Here is a 15,321-nt window from a genome sequence, read left to right as displayed (position 1 = left end):
CGACGGTAGCATAAATAAGATGATCCCTTGCTAAAATTTCAAGAAAGTGTTCCCCCTAACTGTGCACCGTTGCGATGGTTCGTTGTTCCGAAGCACCACGTGATGATCGGGTGTGATAGGTTCTAACGTTCGCATACAACGGGTGTAAGGCAGATTTACACACACAATACACTTAGGTTGACTTGACGAGCCTAGCATGTACAGACATGGCCTCGGAACACAAGAGACCGAAAGTTCGAACATGAGTCGTATAGCAGATACGATCAACATGAAGATGTTCACCGATGATGACTAGTCCGTCTCTCGTGATGACCGGACACGGCCTAGTTGACTCGGATCATGTATCACTTAGATGACTAGAGGGATGTCTGTCTGAGTGGGAGTTCATTAATAATTTGATTAGATGAACTTAATTATCATGAACTTAGTCTAAAATCTTTACAATATGTCTTGTAGATCAAATGGCCCACGCTAATGTCAACCTCAACTTCAACGCGTTCCTAGAGAAAACCAAGCTGAAAGACGATGGTAGCAACTATACGGACTGGGTCCGGAACTTGAGGATTATCCTCATAGCTGCCAAGAAAGCATATGTCCTTGAAGCACCGCTAGGTGAAGCACCCGTCCCAGCAAACCAAGACGTTATGAACGCCTGGCAAACACGTGTTGATGATTATCCCTGGTTCAGTGCGGCATGCTTTACAGCTTAGAACCGGGGCTCCAAAAGCGTTTCGAGCAGCACGGAGCATATGAGATGTTCCGAGAGCTGAAAATGGTTTTCCAAGCTCATGCCCGGGTCGAGAGATATGAAATCTCCGACAAGTTCTATAGTTGTAAGATGGAGGAGAATAGTTCCGTCAGTGAACACATACTCAGAATGTCTGGGTTGCACAACCGCTTGTCTCAGCTGAGAGTTAATCTCCCGGATGACGCGGTCGTTGATAGAATCCTTCAGTCGCTTCCACCTAGCTACAAGAGCTTTGTGATGAACTTCAATATGCAGGGGATGGAAAATACCATTCCTGAGGTATATTCAATGCTGAAATCAGCGGAGGTGGAGATCAAAAAGGAACATCAAGTGTTGATGGTGAATAAAACCACTAAATTCAAGAAAGGCAAGGGTAAGAAGAACTTAAAGAAAGACGGCAAGGGAGTTGCCGCGCCCGGTAAGCAAGCTGCCGGTAAGAAGACAAAGAATGGACCCAAGCCTGAGACCGAGTGCTTTTATTGCAAGGGAAACAATCACTGGAAGCGGAACTGCTCCAAGTACTTAGCGGATAAGAAGGCCGGCAATACCAAAGGTATATGTTATATACATATTATTGATGTGTACCTAACCAGCGCTCGTAGTAGCTCCTAGGTATTTGATACCGGTGCGGTTGCTCATATTTGTAACTCAACGCAGGAGCTGCGGAATAAGCGGAGACTGGCGAAGGACGAGGTGACGATGCGCGTCGGGAATGGTTCCAAGGTCGATGTGATCGCCGTCCGCACACTACCTCTACATTTACCTACGGGATTAGTTTTAAACCTCAATAATTGTTATTTAGTGCCAGCTTTGAGCATGAACATTGTATCTGGATCTCGTTTGATGCGAGATGGCTACTCATTTAAATCAGAGAATAATGGTTGTTCTATTTATATGAGGGATATGTTTTATGGTCATGCCCCGCTGGTCAATGGTTTATTCTTAATAAATCTCGAACGTGATGTTACACATATTCATAGTGTGAATGTCAAGAAATGTAAGGTTGATAATGATAGTTCCACATACTTGTGGCACTGCCGCCTTGGTCACATTGGTGTCAAACGTATGAAAAACCTCCATGCAGATGGACTTTTGGAGTCTCTTGATTATGAATCATTTGACACATGCGAACCATGCCTCATGGGCAAAATGACAATGACTCCGTTCTCCGGAACAATGGAGCGAGCAACCAACTTATTGGAAATCATACATACTGATGTGTGCGGTCCAATGAGCGTTGAGGCTCGCGGTGGCTATCGTTATGTTCTCACCCTCACTGATGACTTGAGTAGATATGGGTATGTCTACTTAATGAAACACAAGTCTGAGACCTTTGAAAATTTCAAGGAATTTCAGAGTGAGGTTGAGAATCAACGTGACAGGAAAATAAAGTTCTTACGATCAGATCGTGGAGGGGAATATTTGAGTCACGAATTTGGCACACACTTAAGGAAATGTGGAATTGTTTCACAACTCACGCCGCCTGGAACACCTCAGCGTAATGGTGTGTCCGAACGTCGTAATCGCACTCTATTGGATATGGTGCGATCTATGATGTCTCTTACCGATCTACCGCTATCATTCTGGGGTTATGCTTTAGATACTGCCACATTCACTTTAAATAGGGCTCCGTCGAAATGCGTTGAGACGACACCGTATGAATTATGGTTTGGAAAGAAACCTAACCTATCGTTTCTTAAAGTTTGGGCATGCGATGCTTATGTCAAGAAACTTCAACCTGAAAAGCTTGAACCCAAGTCGGAAAAATGAGTCTTCATAGGATACCCTAAGGAAACCATTGGGTATACCTTCTACCTCAGATCCGAAGGCAAGGTCTTCGTTGCCAAGAACGGGTCCTTTCTGGAGAAAGAGTTTCTCTCGAAAGAAGTAAGTGGGAGGAAAGTGGAACTTTATGAGATGACCCCTCTCAAACCAGAAAGTAGCGCAGCACAAGAAAATGTTTCTGTGGTGCCTGCACCGACTAGAGAGGAAGTTAATGATGACGATCATGATCAAGTTACCACTGAACTTCGTAGGTCCACAAGGACACGTTCCGCACCAGAGTGGTACGGCAACCCTGTCATGGAAATAATGTTGTTGGACATCGGCGAACCTTCGAACTATGAAGAAGCAATGGCAGGCCCAGATTCCAACAAATGGCTTGAAGCCATGCAATCCGAGATAGGATACATGTATGAAAACAATGTATGGACTTTGACAGACTTGCCCGATGATCGGCGAGCGATAGAAAATAAATGGATCTTTAAGAATAAGACGGACGCGGATGGAAATGTTACCATCTATAAAGCTTGAATTGTCGCTAAGGGTTATCGACAAGTTCAAGGAGTTGACTACAATGAGACCTTCTCACCCGTAGCGAAGCTGAAGTCCGTCCGAATCATGTTAGCAATTGCCGCATTCTACGATTATGAAATATGGCAAATGGACGTCAAAACGGCATTCCTTAACGGCTTCCTTAAGGAAGAATTATATATGATGCAGCCGGAAGGTTTTGTCGATCCTAAGAATGCTGGCAAGGTATGCAAGCTCCAGCGCTCAATCTATGGGCTGGTGCAGGCATCTCGGAGTTGGAACATTCGCTTTGATGAGATGATCAAAGCGTTTGGGTTTACACAGACTTATGGAGAACCCTGGGTTTATAAGAAAGTGAGTGGGAGCTCTGTAGCATTTCTCATATTATATGTGGATGACATACTATTGATGGGAAATGATATAGAATTCTTGGAAAGCATAAAGGCCTACTTGAATAAGTGTTTTTCAATGAAGGACCTTGGAGAAGCTGCTTAATATTAGGCATCAAGATCTATAGAGATAGATCGAGACGCCTCATAGGTCGTTCACAAAGCACATACCTTGATAAGATATTGAAGAAGTTCAATATGGATCAGTCCAAGAAGGGGTTCTTGCCTGTATTGCAAGGTGTGAGATTGAGCACAGCTCAATGCCCGACCACGGCAGAAGATAGAGAAAAGATGAGTGTCATCCCCTATGCCTCGGCCATAGGGTCTATTATGTATGCCATGCTGTGCCAGACCTGATGTAAACCTTTCCGTAAGTTTGGTAGGGAGGTACCAAAGTAATCCCGGCATGGAACAATGGACAACGGGTCAAGAACATCCTGAAGTACCTGAAAAGGACTAAGGATATGTTTCTCGTTTATGGAGGTGATGAAGAGCTCGTCGTAAAGGGTTACGTCGATGCTAGCTTCGACACAGATCTGGATGACTCTAAGTCACAAACCGGATACGTGTATATTTTGAATGGTGGGGCAGTCAGCTGGTGCAGTTGCAAGCAAAGCGTCGTGGCGGGATCTACATGTGAAGCGAAGTGCATGGCAGCCTCGGAGGCAGCACATGAAGCAATCTGCATGAAGGAGTTCATTGCCGACCTAGGAGTTATTCCCAATGCATCGGGGCCGATGACTCTCTTCTGTGATAACACTGGAGCTATTGCCCTTGCCAAGGAGCCCAGGTTTCACAAGAAGACCAGGCACATCAAGCGTCGCTTCAACTCCATTCGTGAAAATGTTCAAAATGTAGACATAGATATTTGTAAAGTGCATACGGATTTGAATGTCGCAGATCCGTTGACTAAAGCTCTTCCACGGACGAAACATGATCAATACCAGAACTCTATGGGTGTACAATTCATCACAATGTAACTAGATTATTGACTCTAGTGCAAGTGGGAGACTGTTGGAAATATGCCCTAGAGGCAATAATAAAATGGTTATTATTATATTTCCTTGTTCATGATAATTCTCTATTGTTCATGCTATAATTGTGTTATCCGGAAATCGTAATACATGTGTGAAAACATAGACCATAACATGTCTCTAGTGAGCCTCTAGTTGACTAGCTCGTTGATCAATAGATGGTTACGGTTTCCTGACCATGGACATTGGATGTCATTGATAACGGGATCACATCATTAGGAGAATGATGTGATGGACAAGACCCAATCCTAAGCATAGCACTAGATCGTGTAGTTCGTTTGCTAAAGCTTTTCTAATGTCAAGTATCATTTCCTTAGACCATGAGATCGTGCAACTCCCGGATACCGTAGGAATGCTTTCGGTGTACCAAACGTCAAAATGTAACTGGGTGGCTATAAAGGTGCACTACAGGTATCTCCGAAAGTGTCTGTTGGGTTGGCACGGATCGAGACTGGGATTTGTCACTCCGTATGACGGAGAGGTATCTCTGGGCCCACTCGGTAACTGGGTGGCTCAATGTGACTAAGTAGTTAGTCACGGGATCATGCATTACGGAACGAGTAAAGTGACTTGCCGGTAACGAGATTGAACGAGGTATTGGGATACCGACGATCGAATCTCGGGCAAGTAACGTACCGATTGACAAAGGGAATTGTGTACGGGATTTCTTGAATCCTCAACATCGTGGTTCATGCGATGAGATCATCGTGGAACGTGTGGGAGCCAACATGGGTATCCAGATCCCGCTGTTGGTTATTGGCTAGAGAGGTGTCTCGGTCATGTCTGCATGATTCCCGAACCCTCGTAGGGTCTACACACTTAAGGTTCGTTGACGCTAGAGTTGTAGAGATGCGGTTAACCGAAAGTTGTTCGGAGTCCCGGATGAGATCCCGGACGTCACGAGGAGTTCCGGAATGGTCCGGAGGTAAAGATTTATATATAAAAAGTCCAGTTTCGGCCACCGGGAGAGTTTCGGGGGTCACCGGTATTGTACCGGGACCACCAGAAGGGTCCCGGGGGTCCACCGGGTGGGGCCACCTATCCCGGAGGGCCCCATGGGCTGAAGTGGCGTGGGAACCAGCCCCTAGTGGGCTGGTGCGCCCCACCGAAGGGCCCAAGGCGCCTAGGGTTGGAAACCCTAGGGGGCCGTTGCCCCCTGGTTGGAAACCCTAAGGGGGCCGTTGCCCCTCGAGGGGCCGCCCCCCCGAGGGCCGCCCCCCCTCTAGATGGGATCTCCAAGGGGGGCATGCGCCCCCTAGCCCCTATATATAGTGGAGGGGAGGGAGGGCAGCCGCACCCTAAGCCTTGGCGCCTCCCTCTCCCTCCCGTGTCACCTCTTCCTCCTCGAGTAGCGCCTGGCGAAGCCCTGCTGGAATCCCGCTGCTTCCACCACCACGCCGTCGTGCTGCTGGATCTCCATCAACTTCTCCTTCCCCCTTGCTGGATCAAGAAGGAGGAGACGTCTCCGCTCCGTACGTGTGTTGAACGCGGAGGTGCCGTCCGTTCGGCGCTAGGATCATCGGCTATTTGGATCACGACGAGTACGACTCCATCAACCCCGTTCTCTTGAACGCTTCCGCTCGCGATCTAGAAGGGTATGTAGATGCACTCCTCCCCTCTCGTTGCTAGTAACTCCATAGATTGATCTTGGTGATACGTAGAAATTTTTTAATTTCTGCAACGATCCCCAACAAAGAGGAAAGAGAGAGAGAGAGTGATTGTGTCACAAACTGTACTTAAGTAAGAATTAAGAGATGTATAGGGCTGTGCATGAGTTGTTTATCTGTCAATGGTGGGACCCAATATGAGAAAGATAACAACACTTAAAATCAGGAAAGGAAACGAACATACTGCTGGATTGAGATACTTCACAAGGTTGCGGAAACTCATTGGCTCGTGGGCTACTGGTGCATAGCAGGGCCATTAGGACGAGATTTGCGCCGGTGCTGTAACTTTAATCTGCTCAACCGTCTGGATTATTCATGCCATCATTTTTGAACTGGTCATCTGGCTAGTCAAACGTTCTCACAAAGACTCACTAACGTTATCATGTATCATCAAAATAAAGTGCCCTTCTTTGGGATTGACTTCTGTTACAATCTGCTAGTAGCATCATAGAATTTCATGGTACGGGAGCGTCTCTGGTTGCAAGCAACTAGTGGATTACATTGTACTCACTTCGTCCCAAAATATGTGACTCAACTTTGTACTAAAGTTAATACAAAGTTGAGTCACTTATTTTAGGACAGAGAGAGTAGCTTCTTGGACTATACATGCAAGCAGACCGTTTTGACTCTGTTCATTCTTAATTTAATTTTTCCCAAATTTACGTTTAGATTTGAGTTGCTCTGTGTTTTCAAAAAATAATGGAAAAACGTGCAAATCTATTGGCCCTTGAATCTGCACCCCGCCACTTCATGTCAAGATTCTCACCTAGCGGTCTTTGAACCCTCCAACTATCATTTTCGTGGAAGTGTTATTCTAATCCCGAGTTTAAATGCACCCACCATGAACAGTGAAATGAAAATAAGTTAAAAAAATTAACTTTTGGCAACAAGCATTGTTGAATATTCTACAATTGTGCCTTTTTAGAGATCACCCATGTGGTTAGCAAGACCACAATTCACGCTGAGATGATTTTTCAAGGACCCGGGAGGGAAGAGACTATATGTACCATCACTCGTTAACTGAGTTATGTAAGACAAGTACTCCCTCCGTCCAAAAAAACTTGGCCCTCAAATCGACGTATCTAGTATCAAATTAGTGCTAGATACATTCATTTGAGAAACAAGTTTGGGACAAGTTTTTCGGATGGAGGGAGTATAACTTACCGTAAATAGAAATTATATTTGTATTTTCTCCGTTCTTTATGTAAGGTGTATTATTTTCGGCACAGTGACCAAGATAGAGAAGTATAGACAATTTAAGATGAAATTGCCCTTGGCTAATCGGTTGTTTAGCAGCAAGAAAATTAATAACGACAGGAAAGAAAGAGATACATGCAGTCGGGAGAGAGATTCTTTTCTTTTTTATACAAGGAGAGATACAGACAATCGGGAGAGGGATACTTTTTTTTAGAGAGCTAAAAAGGAATTATGAGAACTTGAAAAAAAAAAACCTTACATTGGGGAATTTTAACAGAAAACAAATACTTCATAGGAATCGGAGGAAGTATGTAGGAAAAACACGAATACACACAATTGGACAACCCTCAATAGTCAAACACCAAGAATACATATACTGAGACGTAAAGAAAAAGTAGGACCTAGGAACCACTGCATCGTACTCCTAACACCGAGCTTGCATGTAAGAAAATGCACGTCGTGTCCAGTGAGTGACCTGGCGCCACACTCAGATGAACGGCGCCCTATCGTGGACAGGACGAGCGCACCGCCGAGTGGGCGCGCCTACGCTGACGGGGGCGGTGCCGCGAACGGCATAGGCACGTTCACACTCGGGACGAATGGCAATGGCGGCAGCGTCACCTTGGGCACGACAATGGCGGGCATCGGCGCCATCGTCCCCTGGGGCACGGTGGGGAGGGTGACCTTGGGCATGGGCGGCAGGACCGCCTTGGGGACGACGATGGAGGGCATGGGCGGCAGCGTCACCTGCGGCACGGTGGGCAGGGTGACCGACGGCATGGGTGGCATCAGGGTGACCGTGTCCGTGGGCACGGCAGGCAAGGTCGGCACGGCCGGCAGGCCAGGGATGGCGCTAGCAGCCGGAGCAGCAGCCGCCGGCGTCGTGTCGGCCAGGTTGCGGGCAGCGTCGCATGTGCTGTCGGCGAGGAGGAGCGCGCACGCCATGATCATGGCCAACATGCTCGCGCTGGAAGTCATGGCTGGAGCTAGCGGTTGTACTAGTGAGAGATAGTATTCTCTCGTGTGCGGTGTGGTGACTGCAAGATGTTGCTTCTGCTCTGCTGCGATGTATGAACATGGGTCAATGCCTGGCAATTTATAACCCCAAGTAATTGTGTGATTAGGACATTAGGTTGGTTGTTGGTGTTGAGTAAATAGGCAATTTTTCGACTAATTTAATCCATAGATAAATCAATAGCATAGCATTGCCTAAATTGATGACGTACTGACTCTGATCTAAACATGCACGTACTAAGCAAACAGTAGACAAATCTACACATACTGCTAGTACTGCTAATACGAAAATAATCAGGAGCGGAATAAACGCGTTATACCCTCCAGTAGACCATGCAGACGCCGCGGCAGTGGTGGCGGCAGCAGCATCCTCGGCGGCCTTCTTGTCGGCTTCGGCTTTCTCGGCGGCGGCACGTTCAGCGTCGGTGGACATGATGATGATGAGGGCGACGCGGACGTAGAGGAAGTAGCGGATCGGAAGTGAGCAGTCGCGTAATCGCTGCCCAAAAACCTATTCGCCCCTCACCCCGTACAGGAACTAGAAGGGCGTGGTTTCGGAGACCTGCTCTCCCGTCGACCGTGTACGCGGCGGACGGGATGGAGTCACCGGCGGCAGCAGCAGCAAGGGAACGACGGTGGGCGTGCGCGTGGAGCAGATGTGACCTGTTCATGGCGTCTAGGGTTAGAACTCTCCATTAGTGACTGGTAAAAATAAGCGCGTAGGTGTGAGCTCGGCTCGGCTCAATCCAGCAACCCGCGGCAGGCGGAGGAGGAGGAGGAGTGCGCGAGGGCCTCGTCTCTTCTCAAGCTCCAATAGCATGTAGAAGAGAAACCCTTATAAGGAGGTCCAACTCCTCTTCTACTTCCGGGATGGGACTAAACTTCCCACTACACCTAGTGCGATATAAACCATATGGGCCCTTAGAGAATTTTCAGAAATTACTATATGGGCCTAGAGCCCATCTCAAATTTCAGCAGTTGGCCAGATTGAGAATGTTTGTGCGTGAGTCGTCAATCCAAAAAGGGAAGCATTTTGTGTTGTGTGGTCGAGGTAGCTAGGTGGTAGCTACCTACAGTACAATTTTCTGTGTTTAGGTGAGGAAGGGAGCTGGCCGGCGATGCAGCTTCGATCTGCTCAACCGTTTCGTTCCTGCCATCATTTTTCAACTGGCGTCGTCATGGTCTTTCGCGAAGGTGCACTTGGTCTGACAGTATTGTACTACTGTGTATCTTCGGCGTATATACATTTTGGATATGTCTCCAAGGCTCCAATGTGAAATTTGCGAATAAGATGACAAAATGTATATATCAATGTTCTTCTACCTTTTCCAGGTAGTTGATGGCTATTCACAGCTAACACCTTAACACCAAAGAAGAGTTCGACCCAATGCTTTATTTCTGTCTTAGTGAATCCCGATTCGACATTAAAAGTATATTGATTCTTTCCCAATAAACGAAGACTTTTTTCTGTAAATACTGTGTATTTGATTCCAATCAAATAATCAACCGTACATGTTGTTGGATGATTAGAAGGGTGGTTGCACCATCAGCCCACAAGAGATCAGACCCCAGATATGACACATGTGTGTCTCATAAAGGAGGATTATTCTTTCAGTGGGAGAGGCAACGTACACACAAGGCCTTTGTGGTGACTTTGAATAGATCACAGAAGGTCAATATCGTGCCGAAGTTATTTATACAGACAAGGTCGATACAACATAATTTATCGGTTGGAAAATCTCAAGTTCCTGAAATATTATAAAAATAGTGAAAGATGGTTTCTCTCTCAAAGAAAGGAGAAGATGGAAATTCAAAAGTTCCACAAGGGAGAAAAATATATGCATCAGTACCAGCAATAATACCTATGTAACCAGGGCATGTATTGTCAGAACAATTTCATAAGAAATTTGCACATTGCAACATTAGGGATTTTTGCAATGTGGGTTGTTTGTTTTGTAGGGTTGAGTCCTATAGAGTTTTTTTTCTAAGGATTTGTTCCACTATATTTCTTTCAGTACTATTGCTTGAAAAGATTATTTTGGTATCCCCTATGTTACAATCGAACAAGCACAATTTGGTGCAAATTCAACCACTCCAATGCTCCATTGGAATGCCGTTCACAAATTACAATGTTTTGTTTTTGTTTTCCTACTTTTTTTATTCATATGGATCAAAGAGGCCATTAATTATTTCATACGCTCTCTAGAAAGATTGGCCTTTAGTTTTCAAGAGGGTTCACAGTGACATGCAATTTAACAGAGTATATAGCTAAAAACTATGACTTTTGGGGCTAGGTTTCCAAAAAACATCCTCTTTTTTAAAATTCTCAGAAAACTGTGACGGAATTGGTTTGTTGTTTCGGAAAACTCTATTGACCGAATGGTTAAGTTTTAAGTAGGTTTATGATAGGTGGGTCCCAGTAGCAGGCTGCTATGTGCAGGTAAGTTAGAAGTAAATCAAGCTTTTGTGGAATTTATTTTTTCAGATGTAGCATTGTTGGAGTGGTTTGTTGTGTCGAAACACTGTCACTGTGCCTATGTAGCACATGTAACTGAAATGGCAGAGTAGAGTAGATGATGCAGTGATACTGGTATATAGAGTGCAGAATTGACGTTGTTTTGTTGGTGCTTCCTTGATCACTGACCACTTAACCTAGAACTAATTAAGTATTGCCAAGTGTGGTGCCCTTTATATTTAATGGTAGTTTAGCAAGTGCTCATTGATCTGTAGTGTGTCAGTCTGCAAAATTATGATGGACCAATTGGTTTGGCTAAACTTCTTATGATCTGTTTGGTTAGAGCGTGGTGAACAAAATAAGAAGACACGCTCCAAAGTACTTATTTAAACACATGTAGGCACTGATACTTAATTTATGAAGGGTTCATACAAAGAGCAAGTTCATCAAAGGGTTCATACATAGAGGATCCGCAGAAACTAGATGATTTCATACATAGAGGGTTATTACACCAGGATTCATCAAGGGTAAGTAATTCTCATCCAACGAGCTCTGGTTGGGTGGTTATCGATGTAGGTTACCCTCCGCCTCACCCTACCGATGATTTGGTTGAAGGTACGACTCCTGCCACCAGGGAACACCTCCTCATACTCCTGCCCATTGCAAGACTCCATGATCTTGTTGAATAGCTAGCGGTTGTACTCCACCGAGTATTATGTCGCAGCCTGTGCCCTCCGAGCCTCGCCACCATTGGTCTATGTGGCCGCACCCAGCTACCCCTCACCTCCACCACCTCATGCTCTTCTTCAGTCACCTCTCCTAGGCTTGGATCCATCTTGCTAGGGTTCTTGCACTATGGGGGCTTCCAGCTGGAAAGTAAGGTTTTGGGTGGTGTGTAATTGCTAGGTTGGTTTTTATTTTCAAAGTTGGGTTGGCTATGATGGCTGTGTGTGGGTTTTGTTGATGCCATGTGTGGATTAAATTGCAATGTTTATTTACGACTATGATCATTCATGGCATAAACTCATATATGCATTACGTCCGTGATAAGTAGACCGTTTATCCAACTGCATCTACAACTAATACTCCACCCCAAAACCGCTACCAACATGCTTATCGAGGTATTAAGTTTGCAAGAAACAAAGCATCACAATAAGCAAGATGGCATAATGTAGACAATAAAACATCAATCAATATGACGAGACACCGTCATTTTATCCTTAGTGGCAACTATGCAATACATGTGCCCTTATTGTCACTGGGTTAGAGCACCGCAATATTGAACCCAGTACAAAGCACCACTCCCTCTAAAGAAAAACCCATCGAACTTGGCCCGAGAAGATAGATAGATCGGAGAGCATGCAAAACTATTGAATTATACTGCAAGGAAACCACAAAAGATTCAATTGATTTCAATGACAATCTGATCATAAAGTGACAATTCATCATATCCCAACAAAGAGACCGCCGATTTACATTGAATTGATCTTGATCATGTGAAGCAGCTCACGGGAACATGGTATTGATGATCCGAGAGAGAGAGAGAGAGAGAGAGAGAGAGAGAGAGAGAGAGAGAGAGAGAGAGAGAGAGAGAGAGAGAGAGAGAGAGAGAACCATCTAGCTACTACTTGGGCCCTAAGGTCCTAATGGAATTACTCACACATTGTTATGGAGGCAACAAGGTTGCTAAATAAGCCTCCAACAATGGATTCCCCCTCTGGTAGAACTCCGGAATAGGCCTCCAGATGGATATTCGCGAAACAGGAACTTGCAGCGGCGGGAAAAATTGTTTGAAAATATCTCGGAGGGTTTCAATATTTATAGGAATTTATGGCGCTGGAATCAATGTAAGGCGATGCAGGTGGGCCCCACACGGCCTAGGGGCACTCCCTACCCCTCTAGCCGCGTCGGGTGGCCATGTGGCCACCTTAGCTCCTCTTGATCTCCCCCAAAGCTTCCTAGGTCCTTCATTGTCCAAAAAAACATCGTATTAAACGACAAAGTATTTTGACCTCTGTAGATATTAATTTCTTGTGAAACCAAAAACATGCATAAAACAGCAACTGGCACTGGGCACTAGATTAATATGGGTTAGTCCGAAAATAATAATATATATGCTATAAAGTATATAAAAGTGATAAGATAATTGCATGAAACAATAAAAAATATAGATATATTGAGACATATCAATAATTCAACACTCCCTAATGGTTTTCCTTGCTTAAGAAAACCGTCCAAAGAAGCATAGTTGGACATTAGCACAGATCAATCAAAAGTAATGTGTCGCCTATGGCTTGCTTAATTTATGGTTGTAATCGGTCATTGTGCAGTTGTAGACGGTTGAGAAAAAAATCCATCATGAACAAAGTCTCATGTCATCAAAAACAAATTGCGAAAGTGGGCTATGGGCAATGATCATTGCCAAGGAAATAGAAACATAGTATGAACATAATCATTTGCAACCAGTTGAGGAAAAAAATCCTTCAAGTAGTCTACTTTGCTTTTGGGCTGGAGTTGGTCTCTGCGCCAATTGGCGTAACGGGCCATCTAGTGATACTATTCATCCTCAAAGTCCATGAATTTGTTTTTTGTACAGATCATATTTTAAGGTATTTCATCCTGATTTTTTAGACACATATACTACATTTCATCTTTGTATACTTGCATTTTTTTCAGGTTTTTTTAAACTGAAGTTCCAATTTTCAATTTTTCAAAAATTTCAGGCTCCATGGAGCCCGGTCACCAAAACGCCCCACTCCATCCGGTACTATTCTTCAGCACAACTCATATAAAGCATATGAACATTATATATTGTACCCCAAAAACAAATTTGTATAATATTGGGATAATTTGAAAGCTATCTCTAGGGTCACATATGCTTTTCAATCTGAGATACATACACGTAAAGCCAAACTACTCAAGCTTATATCTACATGAATAGTGTATATATTGATACAAATGAAAATAATATTATACAGTGGCACACGTATACATGGAGCAATACCCCTTTGCCTACACAAACAATGTCTTGCACCACATAAACGTACAAGCATACATTACACACATCCACAGTTCCACACCACACGCACCCATCGTAAAGATATACCACACACGTACACACGTGGGTACTTCTTTCTTTTTTACTTGCACGTAGACACAAGTGCTGCTCAAACGAATATTACCAAGTTAAAGTAACCATATGGTTGGAACGTTAAAGTTTAATTACATGTAGGCACGTACGCACGTACGTCTAGTGCGTCGACGGTGGAGGTGCAATGAACTATGGCACGGCCGGCACACCGGGAACAAACGGCACCGGCGGCACTGGCACCTTGGGCATGCCAGGGACGGACGACATCGGTGGCAGTGGCACCTTGGGCAGGTCGGGGATGGACGGCATCGGCGGCAGCGGCACGTTAGGTACGTCGGGAACGGACGGCATAGGCAACGTCGGAACGCCTGGCACCGTGGGAATCGTCGGCACGCTCGGCGCAGTGGGTACTGTCGGCACGACGGCGCCAGGTACCGGCACAGTCGGCACGCCTGGCACGGTGGGAACCGCCGGGATGGTCGGCACGACGGCGCCAGGTACTGGTACCGTCGGCACGCCTGGCACGGTGGGCACCGTCGGCACGCCGGGCACGATGGGAACTGTTGGCACCGTCGGGACACCTGGCACGGTGGGAACCATCGGCACGTTCAGCACGGTGGGCACCGTAGGAACGACGCCGCCTGGCACGGCGGGGACTGTAGGGACGACCGGCACGGGGGGCAGCATCGGTGTGGGCAAGGCCAGAACGTCGGCGAGGAGGCGCGCAGAATGGCAGGTGCTGAGCATGACGGCCATGACGAGCGCCATGGCCACGAAGCTCGTCGACGTGGAAGCCATGGGCGCGCGCTCGTGACCGTTAGTCACTACTTACCTGGTAGCTAGCTCTCTTGGAACCCAGCTAAGCGCGATGTGGCTACTTGGTGTGGTTGCTTTGTGATGCAATGATCGGAGCGATGCATGCCAATTTTATAGCACATGAGCTGGCACTACCGGAATAGGGGCCGGTGCCCACGGTGCCGACGGCCAAATATATGCCGACGGCCACCGTCGGCCTACTCCTGGACATGCCGACAGCTGAAACAGGGCCGTCGGCGTAGGGCGGCCGTCGGACTATCCAGAGCTACGCCGACGACCACCATCGGCACATATCAGCCGTCGGCTTAGCCCCAGCCTATGCCTACAGCAGCCGTCGGCATACATAAAACGTCGGCATAGATGCGGGCCCGGCGGCCCCGCTTGTGACGTGCGGCTAACGGCGTCCGATCTATGCCGACGGCTTAGACGGGCGGCCGTCGGCACAGATGCCCGTGCCTCGTCATCGATTCGAGGCGCACCGACCACCACCTATGCCGACAGCTGCCGTCGGCATAGATGCCACGTCACTCGGTGCAGTGGGTACTGTCGGCACGACATCACCGGGTACTGCCGGCAGCGGCACTGTCGGCACGTCTG

At 46.3% G+C, this 15,321-nt stretch overlaps 1 protein-coding gene and 1 pseudogene across 1 annotated transcript; both read right to left on the bottom strand.

Annotated features, from left to right (window-relative positions):
- Positions 1-7,590: 7,590 nt before the first annotated feature.
- On the bottom strand, positions 7,591-8,400 carry LOC123123075 (protein PELPK1-like). Its single transcript, XM_044543502.1, has one exon. The coding sequence runs from the start codon at positions 8,324-8,326 to the stop codon at positions 7,892-7,894; it is 435 nt and encodes a 144-aa protein (XP_044399437.1). The 5' UTR covers positions 8,327-8,400; the 3' UTR covers positions 7,591-7,891.
- A 5,347-nt stretch (positions 8,401-13,747) lies between these two features.
- On the bottom strand, positions 13,748-14,935 carry LOC123120966 (keratin-associated protein 4-9-like; annotated as a pseudogene).
- Positions 14,936-15,321: the final 386 nt, after the last annotated feature.

The sequence above is a fragment of the Triticum aestivum genome, chromosome 5D (genome assembly GCF_018294505.1).
Source record: "Triticum aestivum cultivar Chinese Spring chromosome 5D, IWGSC CS RefSeq v2.1, whole genome shotgun sequence".
In the NCBI taxonomy this organism is placed as follows: domain Eukaryota; kingdom Viridiplantae; phylum Streptophyta; class Magnoliopsida; order Poales; family Poaceae; genus Triticum; species Triticum aestivum.
Note: the sequence above shows the minus strand (reverse complement) of the source record. Positions and strands in the feature narration are given on the sequence as shown.

Coding starts and splice junctions, on each gene's coding strand:
- LOC123123075 (XM_044543502.1), bottom strand. CDS start 8,326: ATGACTTCCAGCGCGAGCATGTTGGCCATGATCATGGCGTGCGCGCTC.